Raw genomic sequence first — 22,362 nt, forward strand, 5'->3', positions numbered from 1 at the left:
TATCTTGAGATTTAATGCTCATGTGCATGGATCCTTCCTGGACTGCTAAACCACCCAGAAGTGGCCACCGGTACCCTTTCTGTTGCCCCATCTCCCATTCATTCATTCTCAGCACAGATTGTGTCACCCCTTGTCCAGTCCTCTGTACTCACCTCTTTGCCCAGTTCTTCCTGCTCTGGCCACAATTGCTCCATTTTGTTCCCAGAGCACATGGCCTTCCCAGCCCAGGCCAGTTTAAAATGCTCCTTCTTTTGGACCCTTTTCTCTGATTCTGCCCATGGCTGACTGCTTGCAGTCCTCTCCTTACCGAGGCTGGCTCTGGTCTGTCTAAGATGATGCTTCCTATCTTGCAGCTGCCCCTTCTCTGTTTATTGTACCCACCCTCCTCTCCACTCATCGGCTCAGTATGGGCAGCTCTACTGGCTGACTCAGGTGCCCATGAGATGTAGCCGAGAATTTCAGTGTGTTCACTTCCAGCTTGGCCCAGAGCAGTGACGATGCAATTCTAAACCAGATGTGGGGAAGCTGGCCCATTGTCATTTTAGCTGGTGAGGCAGCCAGCCACCTAGAATATCTCAGGATTCCTTCATTCTAGCAACTTCCTCACTAACCAGAGCCTCCACTCTGCAAAGATCTCTGTCATGAGGCTAAATGTCCCTCAAGCTTGATTTGATTGGAACTCAGCATGGTGTATTTTGGAGGGTTTGGCACAAGGGGCAGAGTTTGTTTCTGGGAGCCTCCCAGGGAAGGCGTAGATGGCCTTCCAGCCCTCCAAGTCCTCCTGCTGCCCCTCTCGGACACACCCTTACATCCCGTCCTGGGGACTCCGGCATGAATATTCAGTCCCAGTGAGTGCATTAACTGTCTTTAACCATGTTTTGAATCAAAGTATAGTTTCCTGGTCCCAGAGGACTGTTTTGTTCCTGCTTCAGCACCTGCCCTTTCTTTTCCCTACAGCAGCCCTCTCCCTCCTCCTCTCCCTCCTGCATTTCCCACTCCTTTTCCTCATTCCCTTTGCCTTTTCTCTTTCCACTTCCCCCCCTCTGCTTTCTCCTCCCCCTCCCTCTGGTTTGCTTCATGGATTGACTGTTACTGATAAAGTGTGGTTCTTCTTCTCTAGAGGTCCCATCTCATCCATACTTAGGTCATGTGCGCGTTTGGTTTCTGTGTAAATGGCTAAATGTAATAGTAGCTGACTGACGGTAAGAAAAATGCACATATCTGAGCATATGGTCATGGTTCTGCATCTCCACTCTTAAATCATCAACACTTCTGAGAAATGATACTACTTACTCACCTCTTACTCTGAGTTCCAAAAATTAGATTTGTGATTTGTTTTTTGGCCTTAGCCAAAGCCAGGAGCCTAGCTTCAACCGCGCTAAGCAGTCCTTCAACCTCCGGTCTGCCCTGTGGCGAAGGGTCATCTTGCCATAGTTACCACGCCTCTCCTGATGTTCCTGGAAATCTCATGGCTCAGGAGCACGGCTGGGAGAGGCTGCCTGTGAAGGAGGCAGTGTGTATGAGTCAGGCAGCTAGCCACTCGGTTTTCTGCTCTGCCTCAGGCCTTTGGCAAAGCAAGACAGGTTGGCCACCCTTTCTGAGGACGACTTCTGTGTCTGGAAACTGGAATGTAAATATCAAGATGCTTCAGAGTAAAGTTAATGAGACATTTTGAGGCAGTGGTGACTGTAGCTATGACATTACTTGTCAGCCCAGGCCTAGTGGACACTCAGCAGAAAGCTGAGGGAAAAACAAAGCAGAAAGGACACCCAGAGGGAGGCTCCAACTCTCCCTGTTGATGTCCTTCCCTCCCATAGTGGCATATTTGTGCAGTAACTATATCTTGTACCTTAACTTGTTGCCATGTTAAGATCAGAAGAGATTGTTTGGAAAGCTGCTGAGTTTCAAGGCAGAATCGGTGGTTGTTTTGGGATATGGTCTTAGTGAAATGCTTCTCCTTTTGGGTAGGAGAGCTGGCCCCTCACTGCCCTCCCTCTTCCCTCTCCATGGCCTCACACCAACCCTCATTTTCACTGTGGCCATCCTGAAGGTAGAGAAAACGGGGCCCTTCCAACACATGAATGTCGAGTTCTGGGTGTTTGCATTTTAGATGACCCTTGAGAAAAACAAAGGCTGGGGCAAGGCTTGGTAGTCTTCATGTCACAATTAGTAACCTGAAAGCCACAAATGTGCATTCTACAGGATTAAGGGAAGAACGAGTGGCAGGAGAGGAAATTTCGTAGGTGAGGAGAGGAGCGGGATCATGGTGCTCTGAGCAGGAGGCTGGAAAGTGCTTCTGATCTGTATACTTCCAGGTTCACTGGTGGGAGGCCAAGGGAGGGGAGGGTGTGACACACAGAAGGACAGTGGAAGGACTCAGAGTGAGGAAAGGAGTGTGGGAAGCTTAGCATCCCCTGAGACCTTTATTCATGCTGAGCTGGCTGCCACCCAACTCCTCAGCAGGTCAGAGCAACAGCTTACATCATGCAAATAGTTTGTCTCACTTAGGATGTGCTCAGCTTCCAAGTGGCCTCTTCTTGGAACAGTTCCAAGTGGAGACTTGAGTCACAGAGTCCTCTAAACACAGGATTGCGCATTGATTCTCATCCCAGAGATGGAACATTGTGTGTGGCTGTCCTGCGCTAATATGGCCAGATTCACAGCCATAACCCAAGCGAGTGTATTCTGTGAGCGACCTCTCTCTTCCCTGATGCTGGAACTCTCAGGCCACTCTAATTTGCTGCACTTCCCGATGCAGTGATGCTGAAAAAAAACATAAGTATTAAAAAGCTCTTTGTCCTACTGTAGTTGTAAAGAGAATCCAGGGTTTAAGGCTAGAGCTTGTCCCATGCCACCTCTTCCAGACATACCGGCGTGTGTGTGGGGTCCTTGGCAGCATTGTCATCGGCGTTGTGGAGTCTCCACCGTTACCTGTTATCAGACTTGTGAGAGCTCTGGGCAGGCCATCGGGCAGGTGACAAGTGTGCTGACAACATACAGTGCTCTACCTTCTGTGAGTTCTCAGGTGGGCTTAGCCCTGTGGAAGCCAGTCTCCAAGGCAGGACATTTTTGTGTTACAACATATTACATTGATCTTCCTGAGATGATCAACAGAATCCCAGTCCGATCCTTGGAGAATGATGTCCTCGCTTCTGTTGTTGATCAGGTGTAAGATCCCATACCAGTCTTTTGTGACCACAGGAATTGCCTCAGTGTTCCTGGCCAACACTTGGAAAGTTGAGGGAGCGATTTGCTGTCAGCCCCCATGGATCTTCCTTGTGTATATATCACTGGGCCCTTTGGAGTGTGTGAGTTTGTCTGAGACTCCCCTTCTCTCTTTCAGAGGACTACCCCAATGGCACCTGGCTGGGGGACGAGAACAACCCCGAGATGCGGGTGCGCTGCGCCATCATCCCCTCCGACATGCTGCACATCAGCACCAACTGCCGCACGGCCGAGAAGATGGCGCTGACGCTGCTGGACTACCTCTTCCACCGGGAGGTGCAGGCCGTGTCCAACCTCTCAGGCCAGGGGAAGCATGGCAAGAAGCAGCTCGACCCCCTCACTATCTATGGGATCCGGTGTAAGTGTGTGTTTCCTGTTCTCTCTCACCTCCTTAAAGGGGGACCTGTCTGAAGGTTTGGACCTGTGAGGTAGGGCTTCTGGGACGAGTCAGGATCTCCATTATTGGGTTGGCGAGGACGTCAGAACTAGTCACAGAGCAAGGAGAGGGATTTCTGGGTTGAACATTTCCTTTAGTAAGTGTTGCCTGGTACCCAACCCATGGGAAAGACAGGGAGTGGGCCTTTCAGACCCTGAGAATCATTTTGAGTAGCTTACTGAGAAACTGCATGTAAAATGAGCTGACATCAGTCCCTCAGGTGGGAATTAATCAATCAGTTCTCAGATGACTAGTGTTGCAGGAGTCAGCAGACTTCTCCTAAGGACCACGCAGTTGATGTGTTAGGCTGTGGGGGTCTGTGTTGTGAACTATCCAGCTCTGAAGCAGCTACAGACCAAATGTAAACAAATAGGTGTGGTTATGTTCCATAAACTTGACTTTCAAAAGCAGACAGAAGTCTGCCGACCAACTGCCAACGCATGCTTTAGAAATGATGCCTAGTACAGAGGGCACCACTCAGATCTGTAGGCATTACACACATGTGTGTGCGGCCTTAGAACACGTGTGTTTGCATGGAGACAAGCCATATGATGGTATTTGGCAGTGTAGCCCACAATGCAAGGTGCTGTTAGGATGTAAAGATGAACAAGAAGTTGTTCCAACTGCACAGTATATAGTTAGATATATGTGAACAGCTGCAGCCCCAAGAGTCACGGGGCAGTTGTCCACACTTGCAGTGGTTGATGGTGAAGGTCCTGATGGAGAACGGTGCTTGTGCTGAGGCTCCAAGAGTGGCTGGGATTGGCCCAGCATTGTGCAGTGTGATGGCCTCTGGGTGGTGGATCACTGTTCCCATAGGCCGTAGGGGTGTTGAACTCAATCAGAGAAGGGGCCAAAATCTAAAATCCAGCCTAAATCGCGGGCCGAATGGTTTACTGAACAGTCATAAACTGACAATGTCATAAACTGACTGACAGCGGAGTGCAGTGATGACAGCGCGGTGCAGGCCACATTGCAAGGCCTGGCGGGCTGGATTTGGCCCGCGGGCCTTGTGTTTGACACATGTGCGAGTCACAGGGCTACTAGGAAGGGGTACCGATGATTTGGAGGGGTGCCTTGGAACCTGTGTGCAGGCTGTGACACACAGGTTGTTAGGCTGAGTCTTGGAGAACATTCTAGAACAGTGGTGGGGAAGGTGGGCAGTGGGACTCAGAGCAGAAGCACATGGGGATGGGGTAAGGGTGGGGATGAATGGACTTGCTGTGGAGTCACCACTGGGAGTCCGAGTGGCGTGGGGGAGGCACTGCATCGTCAGAGCAAGCAAGTGCTATTTCCCTGTAGGTGTGGAAGCTGGCCACCTTCCGAGCGCTCCTTCATTTGGGAACCATTGCAAATCGCTGCCTTCTCGGTGTTCAAATTCGGTGGCATTTTGAAAGGTTAAAAGCATTTGTTGACCTTTTTTCCTTTTGGCTCAGTTTAATTTGTATTGCTGATTTTTACTAAAAAACAACTGAACAAATGAACAATACTGATTAAATGCTGAGCACTGAACTTAAATAGTTGCTAGTGGGCATTGGCTACTTGATCACGCACACCTGATTCTCTGCTGTTTCTGCAGACTCTGGGTGACGTGGACACCTTCAGTAATTCTCAGACGGTTGTCTTTCCCTGTGTTTTCACACGGCTAACTTCTCCGTGTTTCCATTGTCACCCTGCGTCTTCTCCCTGTGACTCCATTATCACACAACCCTGTTGTCTTGTGCCTCTGTCGTTATATGTTTCGTCTTCTCCCTTTGTTTCTTCTCCTTGCAGGGATACCCGTCACATTGGATGTAGAGCCCACTGCTCTCCATTATGACCTCATCTTAATGTAATTAATCACATCTGCAAAAACTATTTCCAAGGGAGGTCACATTCTGAGCTTGGAGAGCCCGATAGCGGCGTCGGGCTCTCCTGCTGTAAACTGAGGAGTGGTGTCACTCATCGTGCTTATGTTCCGTTGGTGGATCACCACTGCTTGGGGAGAAGGGGTGGACCTGGCCTTGAGGCTAGGGCATACTGGGTATGGGAGGTGCATGTGTGTCAGCCAGGCGTGCTGAACCCATCCTCATGAGGGAGCATGCTGGCCAGTTTCCCCTCATCAGAGAGCTGAAGATTTCTGTTGTTTTTCTAGGCCACTCACTATGAAGTCAAGACTAATTTTAAGAAGTAAATTGCTGGCACTCAGTTTTCTGCTTATTTCCCCTCCTTGAACTTGAGATTACATTAGTGATGATAGTGTTTTTTATTCCTTTGTGACTGATAAGCCCCTTGCCACCCACCAAGGATGGGAGATTACGTCTCAGTTCATTTGATTTCCTCTGTTCCTCTTTCCCACAGTGTGTCTCAGCCTCTCTGTGGGGCTCATTAATTGAGAGCTGGGAATCTGGTTTTGTGATTTGAACCACCATTGCCAACTATGGGCATTCTGGAAAGTGGGAAGGCAGTTAACAGTGACGGACTCTCATATCTTCAGGAGGTGGCCAGATAGCTTGCCAGCAAAGCATATGGGCCAGCTCGCAGGGGCTGATCTGGGGGTGGCCTGGGGGCTTGCCTGCTGAGCAGCTCTCCCACAAAGATACTGAGAGAGCTATGTGGCTCACCCTCGGGTGAGATGGTTCTGCAGCTCCTTAGGGACCCTGTGCAAGGACCCTTGTGCAGCAGCCAGAAATGGCCTTAGAGTGAGCTGTGCCTCCTATACAGGGCAGCCAGAGTGATAGCCTCGTGGTAGGGAGTTATACGAGCAGTGGCTTTGGCATGAAATTGATGTCATCTTCTCCCTGGTTCCCTGAGTGTCCCTGAGGGGGTCTCCTAGGTGCAGAGTATAGCACTCCTGGAGTTATGCTGTGACCACTTCTTCTCCACATGAGTGGGTGCTGGGAGGCTGAATTTTAAAGCCTGGTCTCACTCCTAACTGATAATTCAGCTTGTAACTCAAGTGAGGGTAATGGCATTCTCATTTTATGAGGTTTTCTTATGAGATAAAATGCTTTACAATTGTGAAGTACCAGTTAAGTTCAAATGAAGTACGCTTTAGGAAAAGTCAGAATAGCAGCATCCAGCAGTACTTGCGGTCAGGGGGCTGTACCCTCTGCTGTCAGGACTCCTTCCTGGAGCTGCCGCTGATGGCCAAGGGTTTCTGAGGGCAGAGCTGAGGGCACTGCCCCATTGGATCCATCCCCTGTCGTCCCCCTAGGGCTCTCAGCAGGGGAACATTTGTGTTGCTGATTCATTAGTTAGTTTTCTTGGCAGTCATCAGGGTGGCATTTGCCATGCATTTGAGTCTTGAGTTGCTTTTGGAAGGAATTATGTAATATGATGTCTTAGGAGAATTAAAAAATGGATAATATATAACTATGAATGTATATTTTTTTTGTCAAGGATGTATGCCAGATTTTGACTGTCAAATTGGTTTTTACAAAGTTGAATTTACATGTTCACGCTTTTGCTCATTTCTTGTATTTATATATCATGTGTATCTTGTATATATTTTCTGTTCTTGACAAATTTTTAAAATTGTGTATAATTTCATTTATCCCTTGAGGCATTCAGTTGGTTTTCCTTGAATGTGAAGGTGTGAGAACAGGAAGATGGTTTGTAGAATGTTTCTCTTTTTTAAATATATTTTATTGATTTTGTACAGAGAGTAAGGGAGAGAGAGAGTCAGAAACATCGATGAGAGAGAGTCATCGATCAGCTGCCTCTTGCACACCCCCTACTGGGGATGTGCCCGCAACCAAGGTACATGCCCTTGACCGGAATCGAACCCCGGACCCTTTAGTCCCCAAGCCGACGCTCTATCCATTGAGCCAAACCAGTCCCGGCTGTTTCTCTTTTTTAAAATGTACTTTTATTGATTTCAGAAAGGAAGTGAGAGGGAGAGAGAAATAGAAATATCAATGATGAGAGAGAATCATTGATTGGCTGCGTCCTGCACACCCCCTACTGGGGATCGAGCCCACAACCCAAGCATGTGTCCTTGATCGGAAATGAACCCAGGACTCTTTAGTCCGCAGGCCAATGGTCTATCTACTGAGCCAAACTGGCTAAGGCTAGAATGTTTCTCTTGAAGCATATGACTTAAATAGAGATCTGGTGCATTAAATTTGTCACGGAAGGGGTGGGGGAGGTGTCCCTCAGCCTGGCCTGTGCCCTCTTGCAATTCGGGAAACCTCAGGGGATGTCGTGCATTGAGCGTCTGCCCCCTAGTGGTCAGTGCGAACATGGCAATTGGTCGACTGGTTGTTCTGCTGTAATGGTCGCTTAGGCTTTTATATATATAGATATAGATAATGTATTTTATATTGTGTGTGATTGCTGTTTCTTTTCTTGTCTTGGAGACTATAGTTGTAGTTGGGCAACTATGCAACTATAGTTAGGAGTTGGGGTCTCCTATAGCAACCTAACTATAGTTCTGATAGTTTCACTCCCCTGTAACTATAGTCAGGAGTTGGATTCTCCGGTGACTATACAGTGGTGCCTCACACAACGAACTTAATTCGTTCCAGGAGCAAGTTTGTTATGCGAAAAGTTCATTATGTGAAACGCGTTTTCCCATAACAATACATGTTAAAAAAAATAATTCGTTCTGTAGCATAAAATATGCTAAGATGACATAAAAAAGATAAATTTTTTGTTATTATTTTTATTTAGATACATCTAAAAACATAATTTAAAAAAAAAAACCCCACACATTTTTTTAATTTTAAGACAGACTAAGTAGAGTCTACCGAATCTTGCACATCTTCATCCATTTTCTGCTTTTTGGCCGATGGTTTCATGAAAAACCTGTCCAAAGTCGTTTGTTTTTCTCTTTTCTCCAACATCTGCTGGAAATAACGAACAAGAGTATCGGAGTAAAGATCGTTGATCCTGTTTGCTTCAGCTGAATCCGGATAGTGGGCATTGGTAAACTCCTGAACTGCTTTCCATTTGACCAGGATGTTCTTGATGTCAGCAGTTGGGATTGGTTGATTGTTTGATTGTTGCTCCTCGTTATCAGATGACGCTTCCCTTTGAGCATTGTCCTGTTGCTGGACCAGAAGTGCTTGGAGCTCTTCAGTTGTCAGCTCTTCTTCGTGTTCCTCAATAAGCTCCTCTACATCCTCTTCCTCTACCTCTAATTCCAACCTTTGGGCCACTGTGATGATGTCCTTCACCACTTCTGTGCCATCAACTATTGCTTCTTCCTGGGTCCACGAAGGCAAAGCTCGGGCAAAGCGGTCGTGGAAGCTCGGGCGACTTCGTTGTGTGAAACGAAGTTCGTTGTATGAATCATGAAATGAAGTTCGTTGTGTGCAGCGTTCGCTGTGTGAGGCGTTCTTTATGCGAGGCACCACTGTACAACTACAGCTAATACTTGGTTCTTCTGCAATAATGGCAGTGGTTGGCTTTTGTTACCACTAATGTTGGTCACTAGCCTGGAACTTTGTGAGGCATCCCTGCACTGAAAGCCATACTTGGCATGTAGCAGTCACTCAGTAGGTATTGATGAATGATTCGGTGATTATTTTAGAGATGACCTGAATATCAGAAAGCAAAGGTTCATGCTGTTTCAGTTACATATTTCCTTTTATGCATGAGGATTACAGTGCTGCTAAAACTACTCAGGTTTTTGTTCTTTCAGATCCTATAAATCCTACCCCTCCTTACCTCAATTTCTTTTTAATCTAGATTACAGAAATTTGGGTTTTCATTACATTTAGTCGAAGATGTCTTAAGCATATGCTCATAGAAAAACTCCAGAAATGTCTTTTCAAGATGAAAGAAACTTTTGATACTTAATATAGTACTTAAGAGAACAAACACTGCCTTTGTTTTGATTATTTGTAGTATTTTGGTCTTGAGAGGGACACATTTTAGGAATTGTGCATCAAGTTAATTCTCAGTAGATAGTCCTAACTTAATGCTCTTAGTAGTTGAAACAGGATGTTTTTTAGCTTAATCTTTTTATTATTCAGTTTTTGAATTTCATCCATTTGTTTTCCCATTAATCAGTGAAGTTGAGCCAGCTGGAGAGGAGGTCACCCTGCTTAAGCATTTCTTGTAGTTCCCACGTTCATGACCTTACTTTCTGTTGATTCAGCATAAAGAAGAGGTGGTGTGGTCTAGTGAGAGGTGAGCAGGGTTGGCAATGAAGGGTCTCCATCTGCCACCCACTTCTCAGTGGCCTCCCGTGTCACTGGGTTCCTCTTTGTTGATAAGGGTGGCACATACTGAGAGCTATCTGTGATTTAAGAGGTTAACAAATGTGGGTGCCAGTAATATGCTCGGTTAAGTGCAAGGCTACATGCACCCTCTGTGACTAGCAGTGCAGTTCTATCTGGGTATGGGGGCTCTAGGGCAGTGGTCTCCAACTGATGGTCCATGAGGTCCGAAAGGTAGGCGACCACTGCTCTAGGGAGTAAAAAATCATCTCTGCTCTTAGGGAGTTTTCATTCTGATGAGGAGGCAGATGGAGAGTTCCACAAACCAGACACAGAACTGAAGTTACAGTGGAGATGTTTTAAGAAGAGTTGTAGTCACTAATTAGTCATTGAGTTTTGAAGCATTTACTATGGGCCCAGATAGTCTTGTTTATTGGGTGCGCAAAACAAAGATCCCTGTGTCTGTGAGAGAAACATAGTAAACACAATAAATATGTAAATTCTCTAAAATGTTAGAGACCCAGGATGGGAGTGGAGGTGGAAGGAACCTTAGGGTCAAAGGGGCTGGTTAAGGATAGGATAATTGAGGTCCTATTGGAGCCAAGACTTGAAAGAAGGGAGGGAGGCAGCCAGGAAGACATAAATGAACAGAGCTGGGGCCTGGAAAAACAGTTTTGATAAAATTGTTGGGATCTTTGATTTTATTTTTGACATTAAGGAAGTTAGAGGAGAGAGAAAAGTTTGTGGAGCATCTGGGAAGCTCCTGTGAGCCTCACCACCTAGCTTGTTACCTTATTTCCATCTGGTTTGGGTGGGTCCAGTCAGAGTTATTTAAAACTTAAATAAATGAAAATATTTTATAACACATAACCAGCATTCCTGTGGGGTGGAGGTGGGGGCTCTCAGCCCCAATCACATTTTTGTGTTCAAATTGCTCCCAAACAGCCAGGACCCAAAAGGAAGGCCTTCACCTCATGGTGCTTTTATTTGGGACATCTTCTTCCAGGTCACCTCTTTTATAAATTTGGAATCACAGAATCTGACTGGTACCGAATCAAACAGAGCATCGACTCCAAATGCCGGACAGCCTGGCGGCGGAAACAGCGAGGCCAGAGCCTGGCCGTCAAGAGCTTCTCTCGGAGAACGCCATCCTCCTCCTCGTACAGTGCATCGGGTACGCTTCGGGGGGCAGCCTGGAGCAGTTTGCGTTGTAGGGCTTGGGGGTGGTCCTGAATGAGTCCCCTTACCCGCAGAATCTATAGCTGCCACTTAAGCACCAGCAATTCAAGCCTTAACTCTGCTCACATGTCAGCTTAAGTTCGAGAATGCTGTTTCTGTGTCAGTGGGAAGCCACAACCAGACGGCTTGAAGCTTCCTCTTTGTGAGCACTGCAATCAAATTAATTTTGAGAGAAACACAGAACATATTCATTTTTAAAAATCCAACTTTAAGAAAAGCACCTTGCTTTTTAAGTTTGTGTTGATTTAATTGTTCTCTATTTTAATATCCTGCATACTTGGCTAAAACTAGGTAAAACAAAATAGGTGTTTAAAGGGACTTCTGGAATTTTTGTTATTGTTCTTTTTGTATACTCAGTCTAACAAAGCAAATCTGATATGTAAGGCTATTCTGGTGACAGAAATAATTCAGTAAAATGTAACTGAACCAGGATCTTGTTATTGGTAGTATTTCCAACTGGAGTGTCTTGCTTACTTTTTAATCATCAGCTGATATCAAAGGAACTTCCAAGTAAATCCTATAAGTAAAATTCTGAGCCAAGGTTAGTCCTGCCAGTTTGAACACAAACCATAAAGCCACCAGTTTCAAAGTGTTTTAAAAAAATTAGTTTATTAAAACATTTGAGTTGCTCTCTCTTATCTAGCAACACTGTATACATTTTTATTGATTTTAAGATGGCTACAAATTACTGTATAAAATACAAGTCAGCATTTCCCCCCACAGGTCTCATTGGTGAGATGAAGACCTTAGGTGGGCATCTACTAGTGCCCAATATTTTAGAGTTGCAGGGAACCAGCTCTTGCAGCTGGTTTTCCACTGGACATAGAGAAGAGCCAGGCTAGGGAGGAGAGGAAGCCTATTGGGTGGCCTGTCCTTTCTGCTTAAAGAAGTTTGGAAAAGTGTTCTTCTTTGCATATTTTTATGTTGACATTTTAAAATGTTGACACTTAAATGTTTAATTCTACTTTGAAATAATTTAAAAGGATGTAATTTCAGGCATACTTCTATATTACTTATTTATTTATTTACTTATTTATTTCTATTGATTTCAGCAAGGGAGAGAGAAATAGAAACATCAGTGATGAGAATCATTGATCAGCTGCCTCCTGCACACCCATTACTCAGGATCGAGGCTCCAACCCTGGGCACGTGTTGATCTCCTGGTTCATAGGTTGATGCTCAACCACTGGGCCACACTGGTTGGGCTGCTATGTTACTTAAAATAACATACATGCAGGGACTCAATATACTATGTCAATTTGATGCCCATCATTAAATTATTTAAAAAATTCATAAAACGCTTTTCTTTAGTAAAAGTACTTAAGAAAATTTCTCTGATTGAGATTTTACAATTAAAATTAATACACATGACCAAACCAAACATATCATTTTGGATTAAACATAGAAAGTAAAATTTTATTAGAGGTGTATCTTTAAATCAGTGAGTGGAGCTTTTTTCTTTAGTTAGTTTAATTGTCCAAGGACAAATATTACTTATTGCTGATTTAAAATAGAGTTTAACATCTACTTTTTTTGTATTTTTTATCTTGTCAATATATATCCTGAGGAATTTCAATTAAATAAGTAGATGTGAATGGTCTGTTGGTGAATAGTCAGTTCTTTAGATTCCTTCTATCTACAGGTCAGAAATCTTAGTTATCTAATGCTAATTACTGATAAGTTCTACAAAATGCCATGCTTTCCCATTGGGACATGTTGATTTGGATTTCAGAATGAAGAATTTCCTTTCTTCTTCTGTGGGAGTTTAGGGCTTGGGGTTGGGGAAGAGAAGGCAGCCTAGATGTGTGCACCTACGCTTGTCTGCTGCGCTGATGCTGAGCCATCTGTTTTCCCACAGAGAGCCTCATGAGCACGCCGCCACCCGCCACTGAAATACCACAGCCCCAGCCGCAGGCCCTGCACTATGCCCTGGCCAACGCCCAGCAGGTCCAGATCCACCAGATTGGAGAGGATGGACAGGTCCAAGTAGTATGTACCTTTCTACTAGCCTGTCTCCATGAATGAACTGGAAGGGAGGGTGTGGTGGAGATTGGGAAAAGCAAGATCAGTTCTCCCTGGTTTTCTGGATCACGTGGATAGTTTGGGATGAGGGAAAAATGCATGTTAAAGTAGAAGTAATTAGGGTATGAACACTTATATTTCAAAAGGAAGGTCGTTGCTGGGTGACCCTGACATTGTTGAGAGCCCTGCCCTTCATGGCTGTTTTGCACCCAGTGGTCACTATCAGCTCTAAGGGTCCATGCTGCATCCTGTCCTCCTGGGAGGTGTCATAGATGGTGTCATAGATATTTTCTCACTTTGGAAACATAAGTGCTGGGGGAAGAAAAAATAATTTCCTTCTGGGGTCAATGAAAAAGCTGGTGGCCTTAGTTATTGTTTAGCATTTCCTTTGGCTTGTGGGACATGCACTGAGCTTGTGTGGGCAGTTAGCTCAGTGATGAGTCCACTGAGCCTTGTTGTTCTGTCGTGGTGGTGCCAGCCCAGGTGGAAATTTCTCCAGACCCTGTGTGGGTTCTGTGGCCAAGATGTGGGGGCAGGAACTTTGCTAGAGAACAGGATGTTTTCAGTGTGCCCCTGAGATTGTGTTGATTTTTGAGTCACACCCAGACTCTTTTTGTACACTGCATCACCAGGGCTTTCTCCTGGAACCCGAATCCTATCCAAGGGTGATCTCATTTTGATGTTACACTGCCTGGAAAGGGGTGGGCTTCTAGAAAGTATTGATGAGGACTATTAATGAAGTTTTTCTTCTTCCAGAGGAGATTAAGCAGTTAAAAGTAGTGAATTCGTTGTTTAATTAACAGTCACAAAGGCAGTTAGTTACTCTTTAAGAAAGTTTTGTGAAAGAATTTCAGAATAACTTGGACACAGTTCACACATAGACATAGTAAAATGAAATCAATAGAAATTTCTACAGTAGTTTATTTTAATATCCATTTTCATTAAAATAGAATTTTATTTTATTTTAAAAAAAGTATTTTTATTGATTTTAGAAAGGAGAGAAGAGGGAGAGAGAGAGAGAAACATCAGCGCCCCATACTGGGGATTGAGCCCATAACCTGGGCATGTGCCCTTGACCAGAATGGAACCTGGGACCCTTCTTTCCCCAGATTGACATTCTATCCACTGAACCAAACTGGCCAGGACAAGATAGAATTTTTAAATACAATCATGGGCATTCATATCACTGAGCAATATCACTAGGCAAAGTTAAGGTTTATTGGAACTATTTATTTTCTGTTTCTACAAACATAAATGCATTGTATAGTTGGATGCTTTGATTTCTTTATTAGTGTTTATTCCAGCTATTTAAATAGTCATGTGTTTCTTTGACTTTAAAAATATTGCCTGCCCTGTTTTCGATGTAGATACACAAGTACAAGTCTCCTCCCCACAATCCCACACTGCTGTGTAGCCATGCCGCACTCCCAGATCTCTGGGAGACCTTGCCGGGTAGTTCCATAAAGTTTCTTCTTCTTTTTATTTTAACATTTTTATTGATTTCAGAGAGGGAAGGAAAGGGAGAGATAGAAACATCAATGATGAGAGAGAATCACTGATTGGCTGCCTCCTGCATGTCCCCCCACTGGGGATTGAGCCCACAATCTGGGCATGTGCTCTTGGCTGGAATCGAATCTGGGACCCTTCAGTCCAGAAACCGATGCTCTATCCACTGAGCCAAACCAACTAGGGCACACAAAGTTTCTGATCACCCTGAGTTAATAGTATGATTTAAAAAAAAAAAAAAAGTTATTCTAATTTTCTGGAAATTCCTGTTTGCATTTTTTTCTATATGTTCTTGATATTCTGAAATTTGCTTGTTCAGTTTAAGCAAATTTAAAGACTTAACAGAATTTTCCCAAGACATAGTAAAATGAAATCAATAGAAATTTCTACAGTAGTTTACTTTATTATCCATTTTCATTAAGATAGAATTTTATTTTATTTTAAAAAAAAGTATTTTTATTGACTCCAGAAAGGAAAGAAGAGGGAGAATGAGAAACATCTGCGCTCCATTGCTCCTTTAAGAATTATTGCAAAATGTTCTGTATGTGTTATATACTAACAGTTTAATTTCAAGAGGCTATTAAGTAGCTAATACTATGTACATATTATATTACACTATTCAGGATTTAGTTGGTCTTTTTTTTGAATTGTGAGCATATAGTTAAGAACAAAAATTTCGGAAATAATTTTTTGTTTCCTCTGGTTTTGATTTTCTTCTGATGCTTCTTGTTATCTTCTCTCGCTGCGGATCCCACAGGGTCACCTCCACATCGCTCAGGTGCCTCAAGGGGAGCAGGTGCAGATCACGCAGGACAGTGAGGTGAGTTGTGGCCACCAGCACTGCCTGTGGGCTTTCTGCATTCTGATCTTTGTCAAATGGGGCAGACAACTGGGAATCCCCAGACAACATGATGTCCAGCATTGACCACCTTACTCTCTTTTCCTTGGGCACAAACTGACCCTGTCTGTCCTCCTGCCTTTGCTGCACTGAAAGTTTATATGGGCAGTCTAGTTTTCTTTGTCAACACTTGCTATATCCAGTTTTTGCTTCTGGCTGGTGCTGACCTCTGAATACCCCTTTTCTCCATGCCCACCCTGCTTTCCTGTCTTCCCATCTGAGATGAAGATCTAGTTCCCAGCATGGCTCCGGCCTTGCTCTCCTGTCCCGGGGAGTTCCCCAGCATGGGGAGTGGGAAGAGCAGGAGGTGGAGCTCTGCTCCTGCAACATGACCTGGTAGGTTCTCCTTGCCTCTGTGAGCCTGTGCTCTGCCTGGAAAACCAGTGCCCACAATATGGGTTGATTGGAAACTGGTGAGACTGCACATGTACATCCTATGAGCTTTCAGTACATCTTTTCATGGCTCTCCTCATTCCTGCCACTCGTAGGATTGCCTCAGCTGCCTTAAGTTCATGAGATCCAGGCTTCTTTTCACAGGTGGTGTTCTACTTTCCATTAATTCTAATCCATGATAAAGACAGAATGCAGGGAGTCCATCCCAGCTGCACAAGTGCTGTTCCATATGTGCATCAGTTGCTATAGGGGGTCATTGTGTGAAGGTCAGGTAGACCATCTATCTGGGTTGTTGGAAGGTGAGGCCAGCTGGTCATGGCGCTGATATTCTCTGAGCCCCTCAGGGGTGACCTTGCCTTTCTAGCTTTCTTGTACAGGGCATGGGTGGTGGTTGGCTGCCTCTGTGGTTGACAGCACAGAATAGCATCAGTAGACTCGGTATACTTGTCTTCCTCTGACTTTGTCCCATGGCTGCTAAACAGTGCACACTTGCTCTGCTGGCCAAGTAAGGTGTGGAATGGCTTGCCCCTGGCAGCATGGGCTGGGAGCTAAAAAACATACTTATTTCTAGGCTGGAAAGATAGTACCAGCTTTGTGCAGACGCGCACTGTGGTGTGTTATTACATGGTGTCGGGTTGCCTCACCAATGGCAAAAGCAGCAACTGAGCAAGTCTTGACTTGCCAAAGAACCTTTCAGGAGAACCTCTGGAGGGAAGCATCTGATTAGTTCAGTGGTGCCAAATGGCTTTTCAGAGCTGCTTTGTGGGCACTTCTGCTTATATTCTAGTGGCATGCTTTTCTTAAGTAGATAAGGCATTAGTGCCCCTTTGACTTCAGTCATGCTTTATAGGCTGCTTTTCTTAAGTAGATAAGGCATTAGTGCCCCTTTGACTTCAGTTTCCAGAACCCAGGGTGCTGAGGTGGAGGTAGTGGTAATTTGCTTACTGACGCATGTGGAAGGCATTTGCTGAGCTCCCGGTCAGTGCAGGTTGCTGTGCAGGCTATTGCTGCTGTGTGAAAATGTGAGGTAGAGGCTCCCCACAGTGCACTGAGATGAGTGTGCTGGGGAGGGGAGGGGGGCCAGAAGTGACGAGCATTCTCTGGTGCAGGAAACAGAGAGGGGCTCTGGGATGCTTTCTAAGGGAAATTCTTTCATTCTGACCCCGGCCGGAGATTTGTCCATGGGCCCAGCCTGCGAAGGGAAGAGATAAGCAGAGGTTCTGAGGGAAGGACGGGAATACGTGGCTGAAGGAATTCCTATGAGAGGAACAGTAAATACCTGGTCACAGGAGGGGATTGATTCATTCATAGGAGTAATTAGTTCAGTAATGGTCATGTTTCTAAACAAGGGAGTGGGAGAAAGCACATTGGTGTGGCTGAAGCTCCGGGCAGGGGAAGGAGAGCAGCAGGCAGTGAACTTGGAGATGGCCCTGAAATGTATGACTGTCAGAGTTACGGAGCTGGATGGTGAGTGGAGAGTCTTCTGGCTCACCATAATGTGTGTTCCACAGGAATGCACAGAGTGGTGCAGGACACCTGCCGACTAAGTGGGGTGTCCTGTTAAAGGGCAGTGAGGCTTAATTTTTAAAGACACAGACAAGGGGAAGCCAAACATTTAAGAAGTGTCAGTCTACAAGGCGTGTATGCTTAGAATGCTTAATTTGCCGGTAGTCATTTGAAAAGAATGAAAATTGATATAATAATAAAAGGAAATAATAAACATACATTTTTAATATTATTTTTTCTAAAAGAATCATACTACTTTAAAAAATATATTTTTATTGATTTCAGAGAGGAAGGAAGAGGGAGAGATAGAAACATCATTGATGAGAGAAAATCAGGATTGGCTGCCTTCTGTACACCCCACACTGGGAATTGAGTCCGCAACCTGGGCATATGCCCTGATCAGGAATCGATACCTCCTGGTTCATAGGTCCACGCTCAACCACTGAGCTACCAAGGCTGGACATAAGAATAATTGTTGAATTTAAACTTTTGAAACTGATTTTATCCCTTTTTTCAGTTTTCATAGCTGAAGCCCAGTATTTTGTTTGTTTCCATTAGGAATTGAATGCAATGAATTAGAAGACATTGTTGATAATATTAATGATTACTTTATAATAAGTTATAATATACAGTTGTCTTCTTATCAGAATGAAGTTTTACCTTGTTCATTTAAAAAGTAAGTAATTATTTTTCAAAATGAGGATGTCTGCAAAGAGACATTTAGCAGAACCTTTCGTTATTTTTTTTAAACAAGTGAAAATGAATTTTCAACTGGTGAGATCCCAGTAGGCCTGTGGTCTGGTTAATTGTATTGTGTCCTGCCAATTTTGTGCTTGTGAAAATGCACTATCCTTATGTAAGGTGTCTCCATGGGGAAGCTGGGTTATGGGTACAGGGAATTCTTGCTGTACGACTTTTGATTCTTCTTGTGAATCTGAACTTGTCTCAAAATAAAAGTTAAAAAAAAATTACATTTGCATTTGTGGTTGGGGTGGAGAGTGAAAATGTCTTGTTTTTAGTTTGTTAGTTTTTATACGAAAAAATAGTAACCTGTAAACTCAGCTTAAATATTTTGTTTTGAGTTTTTATTTCTACATGGGTTGAGTTTTTGTAGAATTGGTGTTTGTGGTTTTGCTGGTTATTTACCAATGGCATGGGGAAGTTCTTGCTACTGTGTCTTGAAGTCATTTTTATTCTTGATCTCTCTTTTTTTCATCCATTTTGCAGGGCAATCTACAGATACACCACGTGGGACAGGATGGGCAGGTAAGTACTCACCTGCCTTCACTGCATGCTGCTTGCTGTAGTAGATCCCCAGACACTGCACTGCCACAGGGAGGGAGCGAGGAATGAGGAGCCAGAGGATGGAGCTGCATTTGCTCCAGGGAAATATTGGCTTTACTTGGTGGCTAAGGACATCTGATGGGGACACATTGACTGTGGGTCTCTGGGCTGTATCTGCCTCTTCGTGGAGTTTCAGGTAACCCTTTGTCTTATGGATGAAACTCCACATCTGTTTATTAGGTGTTTTCTGTAAATTGACATGATTATTGTTGATCACTGTGTTTGTACAATAGCTATAGATTAGAACAAGTAGGTTTTGTTCATGGATATTGCTGTCAAACTCCAGCTACTGCCTTTTTTCTAATCTTGGACAAAAAGCAACAGAGACTATCATTGAATACATTTTATATGAATTGTTTTCACAAAGAGAATTGTGCCAACTATGAGGGTTTCTAGGGAATGATTTGCTTTCTAAGATCTAGCAAAATTGCTGGTGAATTCGAGGGATTAAAATTTTCATGTCCTTGCCCAGCTGGCATGGCTTATTGGTTGAGTGTTGACCTATGAACCAGGAAGTCATGGTTCTTCCAGTCAGGGCACATTGCTTAGGTTGCAGGCTCCATCCCCAGTAGGGAGCATACAGGAGATGGCCAATCAATGATTCTCACTCATCATTGATATTTCTGTCTCTCCATCTTCCTGCCTCGCTGAAATCAATAATCTATACTAATAAAGGAGTAATATGACATTCCAGACATTCTTCTGGACAAAGTCTTGGTGGCGGGGCCAAGATAGAGGTGATTAGGGTTCGAGGGGAGGGAAGTTGTGGGTGATCAGGCCAGTGGGTAGTTGGGAGTGAGCAGGCCGGCAGAGGTGAAGTTGGGAGCGAGCAGGCCAGCAGGCAGAGTGGTTAGGAGCAGTCAGGCAGGCAGGTGAGCGGTTAGGAGCCAGTCATCCCAGCTTGCAAGAGTGATCCCAGATTGGAAAGAGTGCAAGCTAGGCTGAGGGACACTCCCCACCCTCCTGCACTGGGCCACTCGTGTGTGTGTGTGTGTGTGTGTGTGTGTGTGTGTGTGTGTGTGTGTGTATATATATATATATATATATATATATATATATATATATATAATTTCCATGTCCTTTTTGAAGAGTTTTTATGAAGGTGATATTTGCAATTTTTGAATAATTATGACAGATTCTGGATGATCTTCCTTTATTTATTTATTTTTTATTTTATTTTTATAAAACGTGAACCATAAGCATGAGCATAGAACTCATTTACTTCAAGGCAATAATACTTGTTATTCTCAAAACCAAATGCACGCTCCCCTTTGAAACACCTGTTTTCCCATTATTACCATGAGTGGCTGATGCCTGCCATGAGCCGGTTGTAGAGAGCATGTATTGCTGGACTAGGAAGTGAAAGGATAGTTATAGCCCTTGGATTTTCTCTTGAACCCTCAGAGCGCACTTACTAATTGCACTTACTAATATTTAAATTAGAGTTTCTTGGCTTGAAAATTTCTACTTGAACATACACATGAGGTTTTGATCAGTGTCCTGAAGCAGTATTAATATATAAATATAACATAGCTTCCATGGAAAAGAGCCAAAAAGCCTAAGAAATGCAAAATTAAAATCCACAGTTTCTCTGAGCTGCCTTGGTGATGAAGTTGTGGGCAGGCGCAGTAGAATCGGTTCTCAGCAGCTTCAATGTGATGTTTCTCTTGGTTGGGCCAGAGATGTTGGGCTGGGCAGGAAAGGACAGGTCACTATCAGTAGTTTTTCATTGTTTTTGACAATTTAATGGTTTATATTCATACAGGGAGGACAGTTTGATTAAGATGTGGCTGAACTTTAATTGATGAGAAAAGTTAATCTGTTTATCTTGATTTCCCTGTTGTTTTTGTCTCTATTCCTGAGCAAAATTCCACCAGGGATTTTGAAATATAATCAGGTTTTTTATTCTGTTACTATCCTTTCGCCTTGCCTAATCAGGCAACACCATTCCAGATACATCTTGAAGGCAGAGAACCAGCTTTTGTGGATAGTTATAACAGGTACGTCAGCTCTGTCCACAATTGTCAGCTCAGGAAGGACTCCTAGAATTCACATCTGAAGAGCCACCTTCTGAAACTTCCCCAAACAAGAGTGTTTTTTGCGCTCTCCCATTCTGCACACTCACCAAGTGCTGCTGCCTGTCCTGCCTCCCATTCTGCACACTCACCATAGTTCCTGTCCATGCCTCATTGGCCTGTTCACATGAGCAGTCGGGATTTACTGTGGATTTATGTCTGTTCCAGCCTGTCTACCTCCGAGTTCCCACTGACTTTCTCTTAGCAACCTCACTACACGATAAGTAGAACTACTGCACTGATCACTTTCTGTGTCACATAAATAATAATTTAGTCATCTGCATTTTTTGCCTAGAAAATCACCATGCTGATTGTTGGTCACTTTGGTGGGACCTCCAGTTAAAGACAGAACTTAAGTAAAGGCAGGACTGATGCTGATGGTAACAAAAGGGAAGTTTTGGGACCTGGCACCTTTTTCTTTTCTAAAGGAAACTCTGGTTTCTGATTTAAAGAAGTAGTATGTGTTCATAAGAAGCTGCCTATTTCTGTTAAACATCTGTTTAGCTAATCCTTTCTTTTTTTTTCCATTGTGGAAATGGTTTTTTGTTATTTTATCATCTATCTATTTCTTGTTCCTGTTAAGTTATCCTGCTCATAACACCTTTGTTTTCTAAATTGACCAAATACTTGTGAAATATATAGAAGACACGGAACACCACACTCAACTTGATGCCAGTGATATGGCTGACACACATCAGTGCAGAAGGCAGGAGACCCTGTCATCCCATCTCCCACCTTCTCTCTCCACCACCACAGTCTCTGACTGCCTCTCCACTTTCCCTTGCCCTCCACCAGTCTCTCATGCCCACAGGAGGATAGGCCCTGAGCCTCTAGGGCTCTTTCCCCCTTAGCCTGACACAGCCTCAGAATCTCCCCTCCGTAATGCTCCAGGGGCTCCCAGTTTCCAGTTCTGGTGTAGCTGTTGGTGTTCCATTTACTCAAGACTGACAACACCAGGCTCGCGCCAGTTTTTTTTGGGCAAAAAATGTTGAATAGCTATCTCAACTCTGGGGAATAGAAAATCCTCCTGAATTATAGAAGTGCAAAAAGAAATTTATTGATGTAATTTAAAAATTATGTAAAAATGACATCATACACACAAAATTACATGTTTTTTTTGAGTTCATAGATCCACCGACTATTTCATTTAAACTCTTACTCAATAGGTATAACTGCTGTTTAAGGCTAGTTAAGCAACAACACTCAACATCCTTACAGTTAAGCATCTCTTAGGAGCTGATGGCAGAGATACTTCCTGATGCCAGGGCTGTCGAACCCGTGTCCACTGCTGTTTCTGTAATACAGTCATGTTTATCACAGGCTTTCTTATTTCTACTTCAAAGATGGGCATTGCTGGCTTTGTTTGTGTTGCTGAGTGCAGAGCTTCTGTGAAAGCACTCAGCAACACCTGGCAGGAGACGGGAGGGAAACGTGCTCTGCTGACCCCTGTGCTGCTGATGGGGTTTTTTATGGTCAAGTCTGCAGTGAATTATTTCCAGGAGAGAAATCTGATGTCTTCATGTTGCATGGTGTTTATTATACTACATTTACATAGTTGTGTAATATGATTCT

General features: G+C 44.0%; 1 protein-coding gene across 13 annotated transcripts in view; it reads left to right on the forward strand.

Annotated features, from left to right (window-relative positions):
* BANP (BTG3 associated nuclear protein) overlaps positions 1 to 22,362 on the forward strand; it is a 124,488-nt gene that overhangs the window by 71,026 nt on the left and 31,100 nt on the right. For 7 of the 13 annotated variants that reach the window (XM_084905049.1, XM_084905051.1, XM_084905052.1 and 4 more), the window contains 5 exons: positions 3,344 to 3,583; positions 10,814 to 10,981; positions 12,905 to 13,035; positions 15,323 to 15,394; positions 18,599 to 18,637. In XM_084905049.1, coding sequence (XP_084761175.1) covers positions 3,344 to 3,583; positions 10,814 to 10,981; positions 12,905 to 13,035; positions 15,323 to 15,394; positions 18,599 to 18,637 — 650 coding nt within the window. The remainder of the gene's footprint in view (positions 1 to 3,343; positions 3,584 to 10,813; positions 10,982 to 12,904; positions 13,036 to 15,322; positions 15,395 to 18,598; positions 18,638 to 22,362) is intronic. The other 6 variants (XM_084905055.1, XM_084905047.1, XM_084905054.1 and 3 more) reach the window with 1 other exon arrangement.

The sequence above is a fragment of the Pipistrellus hanaki genome (assembly GCF_964339955.1).
Source record: "Pipistrellus hanaki genome assembly, chromosome: 15".
NCBI lineage: Eukaryota > Metazoa > Chordata > Mammalia > Chiroptera > Vespertilionidae > Pipistrellus > Pipistrellus hanaki.